The 24,853-nt window shown below is 42.4% G+C and overlaps 1 protein-coding gene across 1 annotated transcript; it reads right to left on the bottom strand.

Annotated features, from left to right (window-relative positions):
• Positions 1-938: 938 nt before the first annotated feature.
• On the bottom strand, positions 939-24,853 carry PPP1CC (protein phosphatase 1 catalytic subunit gamma). The gene is made up of 8 exons (XM_025401508.1): positions 24,528-24,853; positions 12,796-12,927; positions 11,126-11,356; positions 5,252-5,356; positions 3,518-3,741; positions 3,181-3,315; positions 2,243-2,303; positions 939-1,338 (listed from the first exon to the last, which is right to left on the bottom strand). Exons 1-8 carry the CDS (start codon positions 24,580-24,582, stop codon positions 1,268-1,270), a joined length of 1,014 nt encoding a protein of 337 aa, XP_025257293.1. The 5' UTR covers positions 24,583-24,853; the 3' UTR covers positions 939-1,267.

A 24,853-nucleotide genomic window follows, 5' to 3' on the forward strand; every position in this document is an offset into this window, starting at 1 on the left:
CCTCAAGTTCTACTGTCACACAGATTTCAAATTGAGTCTCTCCTAAGGATCTCAGGTCCAAAGACTAATCTTGTCTTCTACTTGACCAATCAATGTTCCTTAAGAAAATTTTGAGCCAGATACCACACTCCAATAATGATATAATCCAAGTACAGCAGCTCAATTTTACAACTTCATAGCATTTTGAAATCCTAGTGTCAATTCATTAACGTTCAGGATATAAAGATGGGCAGAATTTGCCTTTGACACAATTATTGTTCATTTTTTTCTCCTATGGTCAAAGTCGTCTGGGAGAGTATTACATAAAAGTGAAACAGCATAAGTTTGGATATTGTCAATGTGGAGCAGGAAGGTCATGAGGTCCCCCTTCCCTCTTTGATGGGAGCAGGGCAGGGTGCAGATGCCTCAGGACCGGAGCCTGTTAGCAGAGGGGAGTCCACGGCCCTGTGCTGTTCTGTGTCCTTCAAACAGTTCCTCACTAGGTCCTCTGCCAATGCCCTCAGGGAGACCACTTTGTAACAGAAAAAAAAGCTTTCCAAATGACATGCTCTTCACTCATTTTTAGCGTACCTCTGAGAAATTAAGATATATACTTATGACAAAATATGACGTGATACTGTGTTCCATATAAACCAGGGAAGGGGGAAGAGATCAAAGAACTGTGCATGAAAATATAGGTGGCTGACTCAGAATAATGAAGTGAGCTGCTTTCAAATTCGCCACTAGGTTCAAGTGAACCAGACAGTAAGAAAACTATGGACACAGACAGATTAATCCCCATCTCCCCAAACGGTAGAGGAGGAGGATCATTCCACCTCATCACTCTGTTACATGAATAACTGTCTCCAGGTTACAACTCGAAGAGTATTAGTATCTGTATTATAATCCATCTTTGGAAAACAGACTATATGAAAGAAGACAAAACCAAAATGCAACCATGTGGTTTCCAGAGCAATTTATTCAGGAAAATCTATTCAATATGCCATCAACAGTTCTCCTGTGTGTATTGTGCTGATAAATAGACACTGAGAGGATTTAACAAGTTCATCATTTAATAAGTCTGAATTCATTTTCACCACATGGTATTGTACACGGTCATCTGCTGAAACAGATTTCTTTTTTAACAGATCTTAGTTTAAAAAAAGTCATAGATACTGTGAGTTCTGTATAAACTGGTGGACAGTAAGTTAGTTCCTTTGTTTTAACTTTTTATAAGCCTCAACTTCACCGCAGAATAAAGAATGTAGGCCAAAGAAAGCATAATCGGTCACTCGTATAGAACAGTATTGTTTCTATAATTTGAAGCTTTCTGAATGGACGGGTTCAGGCCTGATGCAACTGTAAAAAGATTACTTAATGAATAGACTATATGGAAATTGTACAAAATGTTATTACCTTTAATCATTAGTAGCTTAAACAGCACTATATCACTAATTGCTATTCAAAATCAAAAACCTGTTTTTGAATCCCCGAGAAGGCAGCATGTGTACACAATCATACCACCTTGTACTTAGGGGTGTGCCAAAACGTAATTCAACAGAAACTTTGGCTTTAGGAAAGAGTCACAAATATTTAAAAGAATGGCTTTAATCGTCATTTTAAGTATACGGTAGGGGAAAAGTGTGCTTTAATTAAATATACATCATACCAGTGATGCTGGCAAGGTTGAAAGTTACTCCTAATGTTGATAGCTATAAAAACTAGTTTGTACATAACAAGACAATGAGAGGAAAAAGCAATCCCTTTGAAACAAAATTATCAAATAAAAAATGTTCACAGTGGTTTGTATCAACAGTATGCATTTTATGACAAGAACATGTACAGATTTGGAGCACCCTAGGGCTCTCTTTATGTCCTAAAGAAAATGAGCATTTACATGATTATGGGTTGTACTGAATTTAAAAAGATCAACTGTACACTTACTCCTTAGACAGGATAAACTGTCCTGGGGTGTACAGCTTTAACACCATCATTAAAATTGTTTGCAAAAGGAAGAGAGAATTAAAAAACAAAACACTTTTCTTTTTGGAGTGAAGAGTCTCTCATTTGCTGTTATAACCAGCAAATGCCATTCACTAAATCAAAAACGGAAGGAAGGGCCCCCACAAACACAGATCTATCTGAGCAAGCTGACCAGTACACATTACAGTCTTAAAAATGAAGGTTATATACTCTATGTTACAAGTCCCAACTAGGCAGTGTCAAAATGACATCTATTTCTTTGCTTGCTTTGTGATCATACCCCTTGGAGGCGTTACAGGTCTTGTGGCATTTGGCTTCTTTTTCTCTGCAGGCTTTAAAATCTGGAGAGATTCAAAAGACAGTTCATTTAGGAAATATACTCAACCCCAAATCTTAAAGAGTCCTTACATTTCATTCAGATCTTTTGTTCAGATGGCGTTTACAACGCCCCAACAACTGTAAAAGCCTCCCTAGCATATTAACACAAGCTAAGTTGACATGTAAACATTTAGTAATTAAGGCTATGATGAAGAGATAAAAATCTATGATCTGGACAAATTATTTTGTCTCTGAGTACTGGTAATATCTTTAGCTATTCCTTCTGATATAGGGGAGAAAGTTCTTTACGAAAGTGTTTCTCCAACCTGCAGGGGATTCTTGCACAATCTTTGGAATTTTGAAAGCTGCAAGTTCTCTGACAATTGGTAAAAAACAACAACAACAACAACAAAAAAAAAACCTTGCAAATGAGAAAAAGGCTGAGGCAGATTCTAAATAATGCTTTTGTGCCAAATGAAGGCCAAATGATGTCGTGGTACATTAACAGAAGTTTTGTGGAAATTAGACTAGAGGGCAGAACTAAGTAAACACATAGCACGAGGCACTCAGTACTTTTCACATGCAAGTGGTGATTTAATTTTAGCTGAACATTACATTGTCATTATGGTTTTAGATCTACAGTAAAACAGCCATAAAAGCATAAGGAGCCCATATGCAACGCAAAAAAATCATAATTAAACACTGGGAAAAGGTGCCATAATTAATTTTTTCTTTTACAAGGGATCCACACATTATTCAACTATAACACACACTGGTTAAGGGAAAATAGAAACAGCCTACTTAGCATAAATGAACACTAAGCAAAAAGTGGCAATTATATTTTTCAACCAGCAAAGTGCAAACATAGTAAAAGGAAATAATGTTGAAAGCATGCTCTACCTGAAAAGAACACATTAATGTTTCATCCACACTCATCATGGCACCTGCATTGTCAAACTCTCCACAATAATTGGGCGCAGAAAACAGAGTGACCAACTGCCTCTTTGCAAAAAATTCATATCCATCTTCAACCACCTTCGAGAGAAAATTTTTTCAGTATAAATAGGTGCAAATATTAGGTAAGTAAAACCACGTTTCAGTTTCCCATTGAGCCTGATATCTTGTGTTCCAGAAACACTTTGTATAAATAAGCAATACCTACCCACCAAAATCAACAAGGAGAATCTGTGCTCACACACATGCTCTTAAGTGTACATGTAAAATTCAAAATCAATACCTGATGGGCTCTACATATAAGATCCAAATCATGCTTATGGAGAAATTTTGCAACCACTTCTGCACCAAATGTGAAGGACACTCCTCTGTCATTTTCACCCCAGCCTAAGACATCTTTATCGGGGTCAGACCACAAAAGATCACAAAGAAGACCTTGATCTGGTACATCAGTTGGTCGCATAATTCGCCGAATCTGCTCCATAGATTGAAGATCTGGTGATAAACCTATTCAATGAGGAAAAGAAAAATGAAGAAAGCAAAACTTTTAAAAGGATATTACCCCTTCAAAAGTTCCATTTGTCTACAGAGAAATTCAATAATCCTGACACAAAAACTGAAATCGGATTATATTTTATTTACTTTTGGTTAAAAGAAAAAAAACACACACACACACAGAAAAAGGACAACTGGATACACACTAGAATTATATGCAGTAATGCATGGGGTGCTGCAGGTTTAAACAGTACATGGAGGCAGTTACATTATACAGAACACTGTAAAATAAAATCCAGTGATTTAAAAAACTCTTCTACGGGCTTCCCCAGTTGATGACAATAATGAGCGATGTTACGATTGATGGCTTATAATGACTGAGCTGAGAAGATAAGGATGCTCAGTGAGAGGTAGTTCTCTAGGAAATCTGCACTATTCATAGACCATTAAAATCTACAAGAGCTTATTGTATCGAGTTACAATATGGGATGCATATTATAAGAGTTAAAAACCATGTATCCAACTCTACCAAAACCTGTGTAAGTATAGAAGCACAGAGATAAAAGACATTATGTTGGCTTTTTGATGGCTGATTAATTTCACACCATACATGAAAAGAAATTCTCTTTGCAATTACTATTTTAATTACATTATAGAAAGCACAACCACTGAGCAAAGAAAAATAGCTTATAAAATATGTATGTATATATTTTTAGAGATAGGGTCTTCCTCTGTTGCCTAGGCTGGAGTGCAGTGGTGCGATCATAGCTCACTGCAGCCTTAAACCCCTGGGCTCAAGTGATCCTCCCGCCTCAGCCTCCCAAAGAGCTACGGCTACAGGTGTGCACCATTACACCTGGCTAATTTTTAACACTTTTTCTAATGACAGGGGTCTCGATATGTTACAGGCTGTTCTCATATTCATGGCATCAAGCAATCCTCCCACCTTGGCCTCTCAAAAGTGCTGGAATTACAGATGCGAATTACTATGCCTGGCCAAAATAACTTTTAAAATCCAAGTCAGAGAAAGTTCTGAGAGGATAAAAAACAAACAAGGGAAAATCTATTCACATCTTCAGTGTTCTAGAGGATCCCTGGCATAGCAAATTACATATTGTTTATTTTATAGTTAAAAATACTTTTCCGAGCCGGGCACGGTGGCTCACGCCTGTAATCCCAGCACTTTGGAAGTCCAAGGCAGGAGGATTGTTTGAGCCCAGGAATTTGCGACCAGCCTGGGCAACATGGTGAGAACTCATCCTTACAAAAAATAAAAATAAACATTTTCTGCTCTATTTTCAATCCTAATTTACAGAGTCTAGAATTCCCTGTAATAAATCAGTTCCTTAAGATTTTTATCCAAGTAATCCTGGCTGTATCGGAGTGACAGTGCAATGCAACACATCAACAAAGGAGAGTGTTCTGTCAGAGGAAGTCATCCCAATGGTAACTCACAAATGTTAAAGTGTTCATCCTTTGGAAGGGATCAAAACCTATTTGGAACAAAAATCAGCCCAACTACCTCCATGACAGCAGAATATCTTCTCATCCACGATGGCTGCTATCGGTAAACAGTTAAAACAGTCTGTGAAAGTTTTCCATAGTTTAATGTTGTATCTTCTTTTACCTGTGATTAAAAAGAGAGTATTACTGTTCCGTAGGCTCATTCTCTCAGGATTAACTTCCCCCAAAGCAAGATTCTGGGTGCTTTCTAAGCAAACGAAACTATGTTTTTATTAAGAATCTTAATAAAACCATCTTATTTTAACACTCTTTTAAAATAAGAGCTGGGCGTGGTGGGTCAGACCTGTAAACCCCAGCACTTCGGGAGGCTGAGGTAGGAGGATCGCTTGAGCCCAGGAGTTCAAGAACAGCTTGGGCAACATAGTGACACCCCATCTCTTTAAAGAAAGACTCTCCTGGAGGGAAGGGGTTTAGGAGAGACACATCTGATCTAAAAGCAATGACTTACATTTTCACATGAAATCTTTTTAAATTCCATAGAAGTATGAAACCAGAATTCCAGATTTGATAATGATTAAGGATTGCCATCAAATCCCAGGAATTATCTGGTAGCATCAATTCTGTCTGAAATCCAGTATGCTTTGTCCAATCTCACCGCAGCTAGTTCCCTAATTCTTAAGGCGATTACGAACTTACACCATGTGGCATTACGACCTTCCTTCTGAGGAAGCCTGAGTTAGCACCCACTCCCCATGTACTCCCCTCAACAACCTACAGATACCAGAGGATCCCCAGGCCTCAGTGCTCTAGCAGGAGGCACAATGATCACATGGCAGTGGTGCCTCTCACAGGCACTACAGGGCATTTGTTTCCAACACTGCACAGACTCCACATGCTCCCACAGGCCTGATGTCACAGGGTGGTCACGTTCTCTCACCAGCACAGGCATCCACACATTCTGGAGTCAGAGTGCAGTTCTGACAGAAATATGCCACTATGCACTGCTTCTACAGGAAACTGATGTTCTGAGTTTAAAACCTACTCACATACCTTGCAAGAACAAATTTCTCTGGATTGGTTGAGGACTGTCCAATTGTCCAGATGCCTTTGTTTCCTGTACCTTACTATACTAAGCACAATCTTTAAAAACCAACAGTTTGGCCAGGCGGGGTGGCTCACATCTGTAATCCCAGCTCTTTGGGAGGTCAAGGCGGGCAGATCATCTGAGGTTGGGAGTTTGAGACCAGCCTGACCAAGATGGAGAAATCCCTTCTTTACTAAAAATACAAAAATTAGCTGGGTGTGGTAGCGCATGCCTGTAATCCCAACTACTTGGGAGGCTGAGGCAGGAGAATCGCTTGAACCCGGGAGGCAGAGATTGTGGTGAGCCTTGATTGTGCCATTGCACTCCGGCCTGGGCAACAAGAGCGAAACTCCATCTCAAAAACCAAACCAAACCAAACCAAACCAAACCAAGAGTTTGTCCTTAGTCTTTTCCTGGGGACTACAGGGACATCGAAAGGTTTAAACCTGTACCTCTCCTTTGAGAGTTAGGGCCAGCCCAAACAACTGACCTGAACCACACTTCCCACCCTGTAATGCAAATCAAGCAGTCTAGGGAGTTTAGCACAGGGCTTGAAATGTAATGTAAATTCAACAAATGTTTGCCTTCTCTCTGCAGAGAAGAGTGTTATCTTTTCTCCTAATAATTTCTGGTTTCTCAATGACTGGGTCTAACTCTGTGGGTCACTCTGTTGCGCATTTCTTTAGAGGCTACTAACTCCTTCACTGGAGGGGTTCTGAAAGTTCAACAAACTCCTCCTGCCAGGCTGAGGAGGCTGAGGCAGGAAAACTGCTTGAACCTGGGAGGCAGAGGTTGCAGTAAGCCAAGATCGCACCATTGCACTCCAGCCTGGGCAACAAGAGTGAATGAAACTCCATCTTAAAAAAAAAAAAAACAAAAAAAACCCAACAAACTCCTCCTTACGAAAGGCTGATGGGCAATCTGCAAAAACACCACCTCCCATGTCCAACAGCAATACTACTAACCACCACCACCACCACAAGATGAGTATCCTTAATCCAAGATGCTCCAAAATTTGAAACTTTTTGAGCACTCACATGATGCTCAAAGGAAACGCTCACTGGAGCATTCTGGATTTCAGATTTTTGGATTAGGGATGTTTAACCAGTAATTATAACACAAATATTCCAAAATTAAACAAAACAAAACAAAACAAAACACAAAACTCTGAAACCTGCAACACTTCTAGTCCCAAGCATTCCAGGTAAGGAATACTTAACCTGTATTATAAGAACAGGGCTGCTGCCTTTAGCCCCCCAGTGATAGTGACTTCCTCTTTCCCCAAGGTCAGCTTCACTTCTGGATATTTTTTTTTTTGAGGTGGGGTCTCACTCCGTCACCCAGGTGGAGTAAAGCAATGTGATCTCGGCTCACTGCAACCACAGCCTCCCGAGTTCCAGGGATTCTTCTGCCTCAATCTCCTGAGTAGCTGGGACTACAGGTGTGCACCACCACACCTAATTTTTGTATTTTTAGTAGAGATGGGTTTTCACCATGTTGGTCAGACTGGTCTTGAACTCCTGACCTCAAGTGATCCACCCACCTTGGCCTCCCAAAGTACTGGGATTACAGGCATGAGCTACCATGCCCGGCCTTTGATTCTTTAGTCATGCCACAAACTCCAGTTTCTTCTCTTGCCAATTTCTGCTGGCCTCTCCATGAAAAATCAGTTTGCTTCCTCCTTTTGCCTCTCAGCACTTTAAGCGTGGGGCTGTCTCTTTCTCTTCTCTCTTCATATCCTCCCTAAGGCCACCTCAAACCACTAGGAACATCTGGGTCCTAAAAGGTTTAACCAGGGTAATCGTCTAGCTTCCAAATCCTAAGATTCTGAGCCATAACCTGTAATGCAGTTTCCCATTACTGTACATCAGACAGCTCCGGTAGCAGAAATGGATCAACAGACACTCCTGTTTTACCCAACAACATATACCTCAGCCTTTTCATCACATTTGCAAAATTTAAACAAACAAACAAAAAAGAAATGGTAGTATAAAGTACTTATGTACCTGGAAAACAGGCAGTGGTTTTTAAATTGTCCCATGAAAATCAACATTTGAATACAACTTTTCATTTTAATAAAATTAATATATATAATATATATACTAAATGTCTGCAAGCCTTCAACCAGAAGCCACCTATGTCAAGGGCACTTTTATGCCCACAAGTAGACTGGATGGCAAATTGTATCTGCCTGATGGGAGACAGGATGCTTGATCTATAAACTGTGTTGATGATCAAACAGGAGTCGAAACTGATACCAACCGACACCGATCTTCTAAGTCATTTTAAAGGCCTCTGCATTGAGTAGAAACTGAAACTGATGCAGCTAGTATCATTACGTTAGGATAGAAGTCACAACAATGAGGTCAAATGGATTTGAATTCATCAGTGCAAACATGAAAAGTATTTGCTGGGCTAACAGTTATGTAAAAGGAACCCTTTCTTAACTCAAGAGTAACACTTGGAATAAGTATCCAAAACACAATGTTGCCTGGGTGTGGTGGCCCATGCCTGTAATGCCAGCACTTAGGGAGGCTGAGGTGAAAGGATTGCTTGAGCCCAGAAATTACAGGTTGTAGTAAGCTATGATCCCACCTCTGCACTCCAGCTTAAGGCTCTGTCTCAAAAACAAACAACAACAACAAAAAAAACCCACCACATCTGCCTTGTATTTCACTACCTAAGGAGTAGTAACTGGCTTACTGGTACTTCTTTGACACAGAATCCCTGTTAATATCGAGTATCTTTCCTGTACAGGTTCAATGGTATCAGTCAGTCCAGAACCCACAGAATTTTTGTCCCTGATCATTCCTGCCACCTCATCTTACCAGCTGGATCTCAAGGACACAGACCAAGCAAACATCCAGTTGTGGGAAAGGGTGGTAGTAGAAGGGCTCAGTCTGTGAATATAATCTTTCTAGGATGCACTTCTAACAAATGTGCTAGCTCACTGCATCTATGTGAATTGAGATGGAAAAACACACATCTGGAGACTCTAAGTTAGGATGTGGTCTAGGGGAGGGCCACAGGGACAACACTTTGCTGATCTCCCTATAATCATATTAGCAAATGCCAACTACCTGAAGTTCCTTAACCACCCCTTCACTCCAAACCTGAAACCCCTCCTGGCAGAAATAAGCACAAAAGGAAGGTGAAGGTAAAGATTCAAAACCTTTTCTGACATAAAACCCTTTATCAAACTGATTATTTTCAAAGTTTTTTTTTTGATACGGAGTCTCACTCTGCCACCCAGGCTGGAGTACAGTGGTGTGATCTCGACTCACTGAACCCGACTCCCGGGTTCAAGCGATTCTCCTGCCTCAGTCTCCCAAGTAGCTGGGACTACAGGCATCTGACACCACGCCTGGCTAATTTTTGTATTTTTAGTAGAGACAGGGTTTCGTCATGTTGGCCAGGATGGTCTCGATCTCTTGACCTCATGATCCACCTGCCGTGGCCTCCCAAAGTGTTGGGATTACAGGCGTGAGCCACTGCGCCCAGCCTATTTGCAAAGCTTTAAGAACTGTGTTTTGTCAATAGTCAAATCAAAGTGCACCTTTAAATAAACAATCCAAAATGAGTCACAAAATGCGTAAAATACTGTAAAAATAATCTTTGTTCAGCACATTTTAGTTTTAGGGAAGTTATTGCCATTCTTCCTGGGTGCGGTTATGCCAGAGGAGAAAAACCATAATAATTTCAAAAACTAATTATTTACACATTGCAACATTCCTGCATGCAATGTTCTCTAGCAAAGACAAAAAGTAGATTAGTGGTTGCCTGGGGGCTACGGTGAGATGGTCGCGTTAACTATAAATTTACTACAAATCACTGAATTGTATACTTTCAACAGATTAATTTTATGGAATGAAATTACATAATAAAGTTGCTTAAAACTATTTAGAATGGTTCTCAGATTTCTTTTTTTTTTTTTTTTGAGGCGGAGTCTCGCTCTGTCGCCCAGGCTGGAGTGCAGTGGCGCGATCTCGGCTCACTGCAAGCTCCGCCTCCCGGGTTTACGCCATTCTCCTGCCTCAGCCTCCCGAGTAGCTGGGACTACAGGCGCCGCCACTACGCCCGGCTAATTTTTTGTATTTTTAGTAGAGACGGGGTTTCACTGTGTTAGCCAGGATGGTCTCGATCTCCTGACCTCGTGATCCGCCCGTCTCGGCCTCCCAAAGTGCTGGGATTACAGGCTTGAGCCACCGCACCGGGCCGGTTCTCAGATTTCTACCAAGAATTAAGTTATCTGTGAATACAACAATTTACATCTTAAAGAAACCACTACCATGATCATTATTTCCTAATCTGATCATCACATCATAAAAGAATCCAAGACCTTATTTTATTACAGCGGCAGTGTTCTTTTTCTACCCAAGAGAGAAAAAACTGGCTGGGCGCCATGGCTCACACCAGTAATCCCAGGACTTTTGAGTGGCCTAGGTGGGCAGATTCCTTGAGTCCAGGAGTTTCAGATCGGCTTGGGCAACAAGGTGAAACCCCATCTCTTCAAAAAAATACATGAATTAGCTGAGCGTGGTGATGCATGTCTGCAGTCCTAGCTACCTGGGAGGCTGAGGCAGGAGGATCGCTTGAGCCTGGGAGGCAGAGGTTGCAATGAGGTTAAGATGGTGCTACTGCACTCCAGCCTGGGCTGTTAACAGAGTGAGACTCTGTTCCCCCACCTCCCCTAAAAAGCTAAGTTAAAAACAAGTTGATGAAATAGAAAACATGAGAGATGATACCACTGCATCTAAACTCTCACAATTCCTAACAGAAGTGCGTGATAATTGTTTATGATAAATATCTTAATTTCAATAACTTCCTGAGATATAGAAAAGTACTTACATTCATCATAAAATCCATAAATTCTGTTGATGCTGGCACATTCATGGTTCCCTCTGAGAAGAAAAAAATTCTCAGGATATTTGATTTTGTAGGCCAGTAAGAGGCAGATCGTCTCCAATGACTGCTTTCCCCTGTCCACATAGTCCCCAAGAAACAGGTAGTTGCTTTCTGGCGGGAAACCACCGTACTCAAAAAGTCGCAGCAAATCATAGTATTGCCCATGGATGTCACCTAGAAGCAAGAATTTTGTTACACAGTGTTCCCATACTTACAGCTCAATCCACTAACAAAGTTTTAGAAAGAAATTCTTTAAAAATTCATTGTACAATGGCATTGACCTCTAGTAATGAGAGTTTAACTGGACAGCCAACACTACGTAATTTCCAAACTGGCATCATATTTAGTTCAATTGAACTTAATAAAATTTTTAAGTATATGTGTATGTCCAGAACCTCACACAAAATTCAACTAATTAAGAATTTATTCTGTGGAAAGGGTTATTATGTCCAGGCATGCCTTCTTGCCAAGTAACATGGTATTCCTTTCAGGATGACTGATCAATATCAGATCTCTGATAGCTCAGTCTCTAGGTACTGTGTCAGCAGAACTGCTGCACTTTTAGCGAGCCTTGGCCCAGTCTGAGCAAAGCACATACACACATACACACGACCCCCACCCCCCACCCATCAATGCATTTAGCTTTCAATTTCTCCCTGCTAGATAATGCCAAAGAACATTTTACTTTTAAAAACATGAACACAGGCCGGGCGCAGTGGCTCAAGCCCGTAATCCCAGCACTTTGGGAGGCCGAGACGGGCAGATCACGAGGTCAGGAGATTGAGACCATCTACACAGTGAAACCCCGTCTCTACTAAAAAAATACAAAAAAATGGCCGGGCGCGGTGGCTCAAGCCTGTAATCCCAGCACTTTGGGAGGCCGAGACAGGCGGATCACGAGGTCAGGAGATCAAGATCATCCTGGTTAATACGGTGAAACCCCGTCTCTACTAAAAAGTACAAAAAACTAGCCGGGCGAGGTGGCGGGCGCCTGTAGTCCCAGCTACTTGGGAGGCTGAGGCAGGAGAATGGCGTGAACCCGGGAGGCGGAGCTTGCAGTGAGCTGAGATCTGGCCACTGCACTCCAGCCTGGGCGACAGAGCAAGACTCCGTCTCAAAAAAAAAAGAACACAAAGTTTTATCAATGCAAATATGCTATAAGAATATATTACTCAAATGAAAACAGTTTAGTTTTACATTGAGTTAAAACACAAATTATCTGCTTCCATTATGCAGAAAACAGAACCACAAAATCAACATCAAGGAAGTTCTACTTTTAGTTATAACCAGTGTTGCTTTAAACTTAAAACATATTCCTATACATCTATGTAGTTCAGACCTTTCCTTGGCTCTCCATTCTTAGTTTCATTTTTTCTTCTGCAATGTTTATTCCTTCAGCAAAATATATTTTTTAAAAATATGAAGTATATCTAAGTAAACTAAGTCCATTAGAGGTATTTATTCTAAAGCTACTATTTAACTTAATTTTTAGTAGTTCCAAGCTATTCACAAACAGGAGAATGATTCTGCTAGCTAATACAAGGTCATCAACATAGTCTTGACTCAGTTAATCAATCACGTAACCAAAGATAACTTGTGTGCCCCAAACTTACCACATATTTTGAGTGGTGCTTCAAGTTCTAGTAGGATAGGCTGACTGAGAAAGATTTCACGAGATTTTAAACACAGTCCTCTGATTTCATTCTCCTGAAGCTGGACGTTCTTACCAGGCTTGGACCCTCTCACTGCAGAGGAGAAAAACCGCAATTAGTCTAATGAAGCCAAAATACAAAATACAATACAAGATTTAGATAAATGGGCAAAAACATGGTTTAACTAGCTTTCTCTGAGTGGCTTCATTTTCAGGACACTTATAATAAACATGGTTTTATTTATTTTTATTATTATTATTTTTTGAGACGGAGTCTCGCTCTGTCGCCCAGGCTGGAGTGCAGTGGCCCGATCTCAGCTCACTGCAAGCTCCGCCTCCCAGGTTTACGCCATTCTCCTGCCTCAGCCTCCCAAGTAGCTGGGACTACAGGCGCCCGCCACCTCGCCCGGCTAGTTTTTTGTATTTTTAGTAGAGACGGGGTTTCACCGTGTTAGCCAGGATGGTCTCGATCTCCTGACCTCGTGATCCGCCTGTCTCGGCCTCCCAAAGTGCTGGGATTACAGGCTTGAGCCACCGCGCCCGGCCTAAACATGGTTTTAATGTCTAATTAGAATCTTAAAATATTAGACAAGATTTAATTGTATCTTCGATATCAAGTAAGACTTCTTTTATAGTATTCCAAAAAAAGGGGCCATCCTGTCTCTGCGAATGCTATTAGAAACAGGATTGGAGGCCGGGCACAGTGGCTCACGCCTGTAATCCCAGCACATTGGGAGGCCGAGGCGGGCGGATAATGAGGTCAAGAGATGGAGACCATCCTGGCCAACATGGCGTGCACCTGTAATCCCAGCTACTCGGGAGGCTGAGGCAGGAGAATTGCTTCAACTGGGAGGCGGAGGTTGCAGTGAGCCAAGATTGCGCCACTGCACTCCAGTCTGGTGACACAGCGAGACTCTGTCTCAAAAAAAAAAAAAAAAAAAAGAAAAGAAACAGGATTGGAAATACTCAGAACCTTCCGCATCAGTGTTTTTCAGAGGACCATGGGACCATTGGTATTTCCTCCTGAGAATCTCTGATTTAATTTACCTATGAAAAAATGTTTGTGTTGCTTTCATTTCATTACGAAAATGTTGGCCGGGCGCGGTGATTCATGCCTGTAATCCCAGCCCTTTGGGAGGCTGAGGCGGGTGGATCGCCTGAGGTTGGAGTTCGAGACCAGCTTGGCTAGCATGGTGAAACCCCGTCTCTACTAAAAAATACAAAAATTGGCCGGGCGCGGTGGCTCAAGCCTGTAATCCCAGCACTTTGGGAGGCCGAGACGGGCGGATCACGAGGTCAGGAGATCGAGACCATCCTGGCTAACATGGTGAAACCCCGTCTCTACTAAAAAATACAAAAAACTAGCCGGGCGAGGTGGCGGGCGCCTGTAGTCCCAGTTACTTGGGAGGCTGAGGCAGGAGAATGGCGTAAACCTGGGAGGCGGAGCTTGCAGTGAGCTGAGATCCGGCCACTGCACTCCAGCCTGGGTGACAGAGCGAGACTCCGTCTCAAAAAAAAAAAAAAAAAAAAAAAGTACAAAAATTAGTCGGGAGTGGTGGCACATTCGTGTAATTCCAGCTACTCGGGAAGCTGAGGCAGGAGAATCGCTTGAACCAGGGAGGCAGAGGTTGCGGTGAGCGGAGATTGCGCCATTGCACTCCAGCCTGGGCAACAGAGTGAGACTCCATCTCAAAAAAAAAAAAAAAAAGAAAATGTTGGTTCGTTGTACTTATTTTGCCATGCAATTTCTGGGCCTGCATTTGTGTTTATGCTCACGTCTGTAGCAAAGGATGTCAGTCATGTGCTATACTGTAAGAAAGCACGTTTCCTAATAATTTGAACAGATAAGGTAATAATGGGAGAAAGAAATCACTGCACAGCATGGGGCATCCACACCACCAGAGCACTTAGGGTTCTTCTACCAAAGTACAAACTTTGCAACAGAGCTCACTTGTCAGCAGGTAGGTAGTTGTGGGAAAGAAATTTTCTGTTTTTGTTCCAGTCATAACAGATTGGACACTCATTAGATACAGATAAAGTAGCACTAAACTGCTAAATGTACCTTAACTTTACAGTTATAAAGTTCACTTTTGGACCCCAAAATATGTAACTAAGTCTCATTCTGATAAAAATGTTATACAACAAGAAGCAATAAAAGCATAGTAATGATAGTCTTCGAGGAAAGATATGAAACAGATGCATATTTAATAAAACAGCAACTGAGCAACAAATAATGTTTTTTCCATAAGTGATTTTCTTTTTCTCTCTAGACATACATAACAGAGTTAGGACTCAAGAAATACTCCCTGTGAAAGATGGGATCCCTGCTTCATTGGCCAGAAAATGCCAATCATTAGTGATTTCACCACAAGTTAACCAAAAACTTGGGCACAATGCCCAGCAGGAAGCTTTATTTTTGGCTAGGAAAGAAATCCTAGAAGCTTCCGGTTTCAACGTGAATTTTTTTCAGCAGAGTCCCACACTTATGAATGAATAGCTGACTTTAAGTCTTCCAGGAGAATATTTCTGTGATAATTGGCTCATACCATATAATGGCAGACTTTGTTTTATGAATGCTATTGTATTTAGTCAATGCCATCAGATGAAATCAATGTTGCTAACAATTTTTTTTGGCTTTGGAAGCTCTCCACTGTCACCTTTGAACATAACTCCTTTATTCTGTTTCTCTGTTTGTCCTCTGGGTGGGGACATTCAGAGATCAGTAAAAAGCAAAAGCAATACTACCAACAATTTAAAAATTCTTCCTCTTTTTGGAAGAAGCCTGGTACCCAGGCTGGAGTGCATGATCCTAGCTCACTGCAGCCTCAACCTTCCAAGATCAAGTGATCCTCTTGCTTTGGCTCCCCCAAAGTGCTGGGATTACAGGCATGAGCCACTGTACCTGGACTTAAAAATTACTCTTCATATTAAGATCAGATGCAGCTTTTTCAGAACAAAGATTCATATTTAAAGAATGGTGCTTATGAAAAACATCAACAAACATGGTCTGAAAGCTTCTTAAATTCCCTACAATTAGCGGAAGGAAAAAAGTTATATAAAGATAGAAACTGCCAAAACCGTCTTCCATCAGTTATTATACAGCTGCTCAGCCTTTAGACACCACAGACACCACACTTCACCCTGGAGAAAAGCTTCTCTCATCCATCTCCTCTCCCCTCACAAGCTTGCTGCATGCTTTTTGAAAGGCTCTCTCAACATCAGGTCACTACCCACCACCCCCACCTCCACCATGCTTGTATTTGTTTTATACTTGCAGTTTGCTTCTGCCGGCTCATCTGGCCCCACTGGTAGAATGCAAACCCACTGTAGTAAAACCCACAGCAATAACCCTGCTCTGTAGTGTACACAAGCCATAGCCAGCAAGCAGCAGGTGCTCAAAATCTGTTGCATGACTGAAATCTGGATAAATCTTTAAGTAGTGTTGACTGGTGGCACTAGAATTAAACACACATTCCAGACTATATATTTATTTATTTAGAGACGGAGTTTCACTCTTGTTGCCCAGGCTGGAGTGCAATGGCATGACCTCGGTTCACCACAACCTCCACCTCCCAGGTTCAAGCAATTATCCTGCCTCAGCTTCCCAAGTAGCTGGGATTACAAACATGTGTCACCATGTCCAGCTAATTTTGTATTTTTAGTAGAGACGGAACGTTTTCTCCATATTGGTCAGGCTGGTCTCGAAATCCCGACCTCAGGTGATCCGCCTGCCTCAGCGCCCAAAGTACTGGGATTACAAGTGGGAGCCACTGTGCCCAGCCCAGACTATATACTTTTGATGAGCAAAAAGCATGTTTCTGTGCTATAAAATTACAAAACAATAGTGCCTTTTGCTTACCAGGCTTTATTGGAGTATTTTTCAAAGCATGAAAATCTAGAATTACTCTTAATTTTCACGTTGAATTGTCTAACAGAGATTTCAAACGCGGCTTATGGGGCTTGGCAGTCCAAGTGAACATTGGAGAGTTCTTAAAAGCTGTCATATCAGGCTGGACGTGGTGGCTAGTTACTGTGGAGGCTGAGGCAGAAGAATCGCTTTAACCCGGGAGGCGGAGGTTGCAGTGAGCTGAGATCGTGCCACTGCACTCCAGCCTGGACATAAGAGTGAGACTCCATCTCAAAAAAAAAAAAAAAAAAAAAAAAAGTTGCCATATCAGCCAAAAGCATACAAATTCACTTCACTATGTTTTTCTTTCTTTCTTTCTTTCTTTTTTTGAGATGAAGTCTCACTCTGTTGCCAGGCTAGAGTGCAGTGGTGCGTGATTGTGGCTCACTGCAACCTCCACCTCCTGGGTTCAAGTGATTCTCCTGCCTCAGTCTCCCAAGTAGCTGGGATTACAGGTGTGCGCCACCGCGCCCAGCCCACTTCACTATTTTCAATGTCCATCAAACAGTTATTTACTCACTGTAGTTAACATTTACCGAGCACTTACCCACTAGGCACTGTACTAAGGGCTTTATATTGCCATTCAATCCTGTCAGCAATCCTAGGAAATCAGGCACTGTCATCTCCCATTTTACAATGACTTGGTCCAAAGTCACAGAGCTTAAGGACACGAGGACGCAATGCTAGATCTATTGGTGCGTCCACCATACCACCCTCCCAATTAAGAATCTGTTCTACATTGAACTTCAAAACCAAAGGAGAAGGCCGGGCGCGGTGGCTCATGCCTGTAATCCCAACACTTTGGGAGGCTGAGGAGGGTGGATGACCTGAGGTTAGGAGTTCAAGACCAGCGTGGCCAACATGGTGAACTCTCATCTCTACTAAAAATACAAAAATTAGCTGGGCATGGTGGCACACGCCTGTAATCCCAGCTACACAGGAGGTTGAGGCACGAGAATCACTTGAACCCGGGAGATGGAGGTTGCAGTGAGCCGAGACTGTGCCACTGCACTCCATCCTGGGCAACAAGAAAGAAACTCTGTTTCGGTCGGGCGTGGTGGCTCACGCCAGTAATCCCAGCACTTTAGGAGGCCGAGGCAGGCAGATCACCTGAGGTCAGGAGTTCGAGACCAGCCTGGCCAACATGGTAAATCCTGTCTGCACTAAAAATACAAAAATCAGCCGGGCGTGGTGGCAGGCACCTGTAATCCCAGCTACTTGGGAGGCTGAGGCAGAAGAATCACTTGAACTTATACCCAGGAGGCGGAGGCTGCAGTGAGCCCAGATGGCACCATCACACTCTAGCCTGGGGGAACAAGAATGAGACCTCGTCTCAAAAAAAAAAAAAATTCCGTCTCAAAACAACAATAAAAAAGCAACACCAAATTCGACCTAAGGATGTGACTCTTCAGTAGAAGTATCAATATTTCTTTATCTGGCTAGAAAGGGAGATTCAGGAAAATGTATTATTACTGTTAAAAGCGAAGGTTGCTCTGTAGAAATGTATCTGATCTATTTTTCTGGCAAATCACTGGCATGAGCATATTATAAAAACTTCCACACATTTTTATTGAAAACAAACTGGTAAAAATTTGAATTATAAAAGAATAGCAGCCAGGTGCAGTGACTCAGGCCTATAATCCCAGCACTTTGGGAGGCCGAGGTGGGAGGATCACTTGAGCTCAGGAGTTGGAGACTAGCCTGGACAACACGGTGAAATCCAGTCTCTACCGAAAATACAAAATATAGCTGGACATGGTGGCATGCACCTATAGTCCCAGCTACCCGGGAGGCCAGGATGGGAGGATCACTTGAGCCTGGGAAGTAGAAGCCGCACTGAGCTGAGACCACACCACTGCACTCCAGCTTGGGCCACAGAGTGAGACCCTGTCTCAAAAAAATAAATAAAATAGCATTGGTGATTATTTACAACACCAGCTCTTTCTCATAAGCAATACCAACTTTTGAAAGTTAGTTGCTGGCAACAAGCAAAGCAAAGATGGAAACTATGGAAGGAAATTTAAGACAAGTTTGAGATTATTTATGAGGAATAAAAAAGTATTTTCCTTGCCACAGAAATGCCCCTTAATTGTTTAAAGAAAAACATATTAAAGAAATAGCACACACTAAAAAAGCCCTAGCTGAATTCTAATGAAGTTTCAGAACCCAAGAAAGGCACGAGTGGTATAAAAATAAGTCAACGAAGATTTTGCTGTTTTAAAATAATCCTGTTAAAAAGTAGGTGATAATTTTAACAATATGCCACATCATATTCATTTCAGTGAATCAATAGCCTCATGATATTTGACAGATTTAGGAAAATAAGACTCAAATCAAAACAAAAAGTAAATATTTCCAACATTAAGCATTCCCATAAACAACTGAGTTCTTTTCTGCAAAAAGTATATCAAGAATCCTTTGGGCCGGGCATGGTGTCTAATGCCTGCAATCCCAGCACTTTGGGAGGCCGAGGTGGGTGGATCAGCTGAGGTCAGGAGTTCGAGACCAGCCTGGCCAACATGGTAAAACCCCATCTTTACTAAAAATACAAAAATTAGCAGGGCATGGTGGCACGTGCCTGTAGTCCCAGCTACTCAACAACTGAGGTTGAAGCAGAAGAATCGCTTGAACTCGGGTGGCGGAGGCTGCAGTGAGCCAAGATCTTGCCACTGTACTTCTGCCTGGGTGACAAAAGTTCAAAAAAAAAAAAGAATCCTTTAGTTTCTCTGCAAAGTCACCAGCAGGAAGACTTCCACGTTCTGATTATCACAATTGTTTCCACACCCTGCCCTCTCCCCATCCTGACTTTCCTAACTGATGGGGTTATACTTCGGGCATTGAAAAGTGACACTAAGGCAGGGAGCTGTGGCTCACGCCTGTAATCCCAGCACTTTGGGAGGCTGAGGCCTCCCTTGTGGCCAGGAGTTCAAGAACAGCCTAGGCAACACCTGTCTTTAAGAAAAAAAGAAAAAGAAAAAAAAAATTAGCCAGGTGTGGTGGTGTGTGCCTGCAGATTCAGCTAGCCAGGAGGATGAGAAGGAAGAATCGCTTGAACCCAGGAGTTCAGGTCTCCAGCCTGGGGACAGAGTGAGACCCAGTAAAAAATAAATAAAAGTGACACCATTTTTTTCAAGACAGATAGGATGTAGCTGCAAAACACTGTTCACTGTTCTCAATAAAGCATCTTGATTTTTCTACACCTAGAGTAAAGCCAATCCATTAAAAACTTCAATTTTCCACAGTCTAAGAACACATTTTGGTAATATACCACTGAGTAGACTCTACATCTGACCCTACATTTTGAGTTTTCATTTGCTGTAAGCTTTACTGTCGGTGACAACCACTCCCTTCTAGAAGAGGGATGACAGTAAACCCCAGTGAAGTGGGGAAGCTGGAGAGTTCAGACAAATCACCAAGATCCATAAATAAATCATCTGTTTTTGATGCTTTGGATACAGAGGTATGACCTTAAAATGTAAACTCAAACTCTGTCCTGGAATTCCATAAGCTCCATGGAAATGAAATCTTTCCTTCTTGGTCTTGAATGACTTTCCAGTTCTTTATCTACAAAGCGACTGACACCCAGAATATTATCTCCTTCATATTTCAATCTCTAAGGTCAACTAATGGCCTCGATTGTAAATTAAGTTAAATGGTGAAGTCCACATAATACCAATAATTTCCCTGCTTCACAATCAGAGATCCTCACCTAGTCAAGTGGGCTGACTGGTACTGTGATTCTGCACAACAGGTTACAGGTTATAATAGGACTGTGCTTCCAAAGACATCAAATCACCTCACTAATTTCCACAGCTGACCACTGCTGGGCCACAACTTCATGTCCATTTGCCCAGTTCTGAGGAGGAATGCCCAGGGCTCTGCTCCTGCGTGTCACATGCCCCCCCAAGCACAACAATGTCACACACAATTCTGTCAGATTTCACTGCTGCCTCCTGCTACTGACAGGCAAGAGGGCACTGCAGGCACAAGGAGAGTAATCCTTTTTCAATGCTGTGATTTAACAAAGAACTCCTGCAAGCTGCAGATCATCTGTCTCCAACAGAGCTTTCCTGCCTTGCCTAGGAGAGGAAATGGGCATACAACCAATATGCTGATGGGAAGGAAGGGCAAGGGCTAACACCAGAGTTCTTATCAATGAGGGAATTAGAAATTGGTAACTTGGATGTGAGTGTAAAAATTACCTTTTCTGTAAACAAATAATTACAGGCTGGGCACCATGGCTCATGCCTGTAATCCCAGCACTTCGGGAGTCTGAGGTGGGCAGATCACTTGAGGTCACAAGTTCGAGACCAGCCTGGTCAACACGGAGAAACCTCATCTCTACTAAAAATACAAAAACTTAGCTGCACGTGGTGGTGTGTGCCTGTTAATCCCAGCTACTTGGGAGGCTGAGGTACGAGAATCGCTTGAACCTAGGAGGTGGAGGTTGCAGTGAGCCGGGATTCCACTCCAGCCTGGGTGAGACTGTCTCCAAAATAAAATAAAAAATTAAATAATTACAGATGTTCATTAGGAAAGATCACTTTTGTTTTTTTGGTTAGCATATTAAGAAAGCTTCCCCTTTTTAAACCATTATGTTTGTCCTTTATTATCTTTAGGACCAGGGACGGCTAACCATCAGAATATGAACATTTTATACTGCACCAAAAAGTTGAACACATGGGTTATTTAAACAATCTTAGAGTTTCAGAATATCTGAACACTCCCTACCTTCAGAACAACCCTTATATATCAGAGGATTAAATGTGTAAGCACTTTCTGTGAGCCAGGGCAGAGGTCGTATTTAAACCAATAAAACAAGTCAGGCAATTCTGCAGAACCTGACATGGTCTTGCGGTTTTACAATGGCCTTCTTCAAAGCAAAGATGCTTCTTGCAAACCAAGATGTGAAGTATTACAACCACCTGCTGTGCAAGAAAAATGCTAGCCTCCATGGCTCCTTGAAGGAGGTCATTTACAAAGTAAAACTGCCCCAAATCCCACTTTTCTTCAATACATCAGACCAAATCAACAGCTGGCTTATTTTCTCTCAAAATGCCGTTTTACTGTCCGTTACACTAAGCAGTTAACAACCTTAAGGTTTTATCATCAGCAAGGCAGAGTTCGGATAAAAGCATCCATGGTGGGTTGCAGAGGTGATGCCATTACTTACAGAAACATTCAGGAGTTCAGAAAAGAAAAGAACTGCAAAGTTAGTGACTAAGATCTAAACCAACATGCTGTTTTTCTTAAGACTTCACTTTTCAGTTAGCTTTTTAGTACTATTACTGAGCTACTTCTCAACTAGCTTATACTGCTCTCAAGCTTAAAAGATCAATTCTGAACACGTGAAAAAGTCTACCAAGGTCACAAAAGTCATATTGCCTCTACTTTCAGATATACTTACATCTTAAAGCATTTAAGGGGGAAAAAAAAAAGGTTTTGGGGGCATTACGAAAAGCACAAAATTCAGGCCGGGCATGGTGGCTCATGACTATAACCCCAAACCCAGGGAGGCCGAGGTGGGAGGATTGCTTGAAACCAGGAGTTTGAGAACAGCCTGGGCAACACAGTGCGACTCTCATTTCTATTTTAAATTATTACATTTAATTTTTTTAAAATAAAAAACTTGTAAAGCACAGAATTTATTACCAACATCATTTAACTTAGATATCTACATATCCTCAATGGATCATCTTCAAATGTTTCTCTGCCAATTTAACACCCACGAGAAAAAAGGAAATTTAAGTATACTTTGCAGTTAGCCTATTCCCAAGGCATTAAAATGCACTGCTTTATTAATTTCAGCAAAAAAAGAAATATAAGAAAACCTGGTTTTCAAGTGCCATATAACAAGAGGAACTATTAAGAAACAATGATCTCATTTTAGATGTATCATTATTTACTAGGCAAACTACTTGTTAGGATTGTAATGATTAAAATTAACAAAAGCTATTTATGAATACAGAGGCAGTTATGGGCAAACCAGAACTTAAATTAGCAAGCCTTAGATGATCTTAAAATTCTAATGTTTCTAATCCATGCAAATTCCAACTTTTCCTGTTTCCTCAGAGAAATAAAGCCACACATATCCCTGCAGAGATAGGCAGAATTTTAAAATTTAGAAAGAAAATATTTAACAAAAAATTCTTTTCTTACAGCAAACTATTTTAATCAGTTTCTGACCAACTGCTGCCTCAAATAAAGAACTATATTAACTAGCATGAAAAAATATGGTTCTTATATAAATACCTGACATTAAAGGAATGACAAGGTTTTCACCTACAACACAAGGTTTTCACCTGCAATAACATTTCAAGAGCATTTCAGGGGTCCTTAATGACATTTAGTGTTTTTTTTAAAGACAGCATAAAAGGAAAGAATGCACAGATTAAGAAAAGGACGAGATATTTTCAGAGTTTCATTTTAATAACTTACTTTAAAAGATCTGCAAATTCTAACACTAGAGCTGCCATGCCCTCGACTCCACCACTCACAGTATTTATAGTCCAGTAATATTTTAGGACTATATAAAGGCAAAAAGCAGTTAAAACTGCCAAGTTCCCATTATGAAGTGTCCAAGTTAAGGGGTATGACTGAATTCTTACAAAGTCTTGGATAAGATGTTAGCATCTGTTGACATGCCCTTGAATCTGAAAGCAGCTCATTTCAGCTTCCGTCTTTAAAAGCTGAACCTCGCCCCTCTCCCACATCAACATGAATCAATTGCCAGGCACCTCACCAGTCTTAGATGAGCCGAAATTTAAACCTTTCTATTAACCTTTACTAAACCACTGGCCCCCTTCCTTCAGTGTTGTCTGTAGCGAGTTTTACTAGCTCCCGGCTATCTGGGTTTGAAACCCAACTCACTAACTGTGTGACCTTGGTTAAGTGACTTCATCTCAGTTTCTTCTGTAAAATAACAAAAACAACAACAAAAAATGCAAATATCTTGCAATGGGTGGGAGAATATGTAATCTGTGTTAAGTGCTCAAAGAATGCTTGACACACAGTAAGCCCTTTAGAAGCGCCAGTTATGATTATTACAGTAATAATTTCATGGACGCAAAGTGCTCAAGACAGAGCCTGGCACATTGGAAAGATAACGATACCGTCAGCCTTGCTGACTTCCTGTTCAGATGCACGTTCAGGAAAAGAGCGCGGAGACCTCTCCAAGATTAGAATAACTTAAAAGGATTTGGAGGGCAGGCGAAGACAGGTTCTCACACCTCTTGAGACATGAACGCTTGTTACCAAGTAACAAGAAATGGGCCCCCCAAGACCCCAGAACCACGAAAAATAAAAGCAAGCAGGAAAAGAGCCCCCAAACCCGGTGGAACTCACGCCCTCATCAAACTGCCTTCCATGGGGACAAGCACCGAGAAGTCCATCTCGCACAGTACGGCGCACGCCGTCCAAGAGGCTGGACTGGGGCCCCCAGCCCAACAATCGCTCCAAAGACCCGTCTGGTGTGCGGGGGCAAACGGGTAGAGGCGGGAAACATGGGGGTGGGGAGCGGAGTTTTCAAATTCCACGGCCGGGAGAAAGCCTGCATCCTCGTGCAATGAATGAGTGGAGCCTGGAGGGTCCGCGGCTGGCGACAAGTTGAGGATCCCGGGCTGGCCTCCCTCCAGCTGCAGCCCCCGGCCCGTGGGCCAACTCGAGAATCTCACTCCCCACGGTGCTGCAAGCCCAAACGGCCTCCCAACTCCCCTCCCTCGAGCCCCCGGGGCCGCCTGCCGCCCTCGGGCCCGCCTCCCCCTTCAGCCGCCCGCCGCCCCCCTTACCTTCCAGCAGCCGTTGGATGATGCTGTCGATGTTGAGTTTGTCTAAATCCGCCATCGCCTTCCCACCGCCGACCCTCCCGCAGCGGCGCCGCCGCCGGCTCGCGCCCGGGACTCACACCTCCTTTCCCACGCCACGAGCAGAGGCGGTGGTGGCGGCGGTGGCAGCAGCCGCGGCGGGTCCCCCCCCTGCCGCCCCGCTCCCTGCTTCCTCCTTCTCTCCCCACTGGAACCACGAGAAGAACAAAATGGCCGCCGACTCCTTAGACAGCCTCGGGCGGCGCACGGATGCGCGCGGGGAGTGCAGCGGCCCGGCCGGGACTTCTTTA

This window comes from Theropithecus gelada, chromosome 11 (genome assembly GCF_003255815.1).
Source record: "Theropithecus gelada isolate Dixy chromosome 11, Tgel_1.0, whole genome shotgun sequence".
NCBI lineage: Eukaryota > Metazoa > Chordata > Mammalia > Primates > Cercopithecidae > Theropithecus > Theropithecus gelada.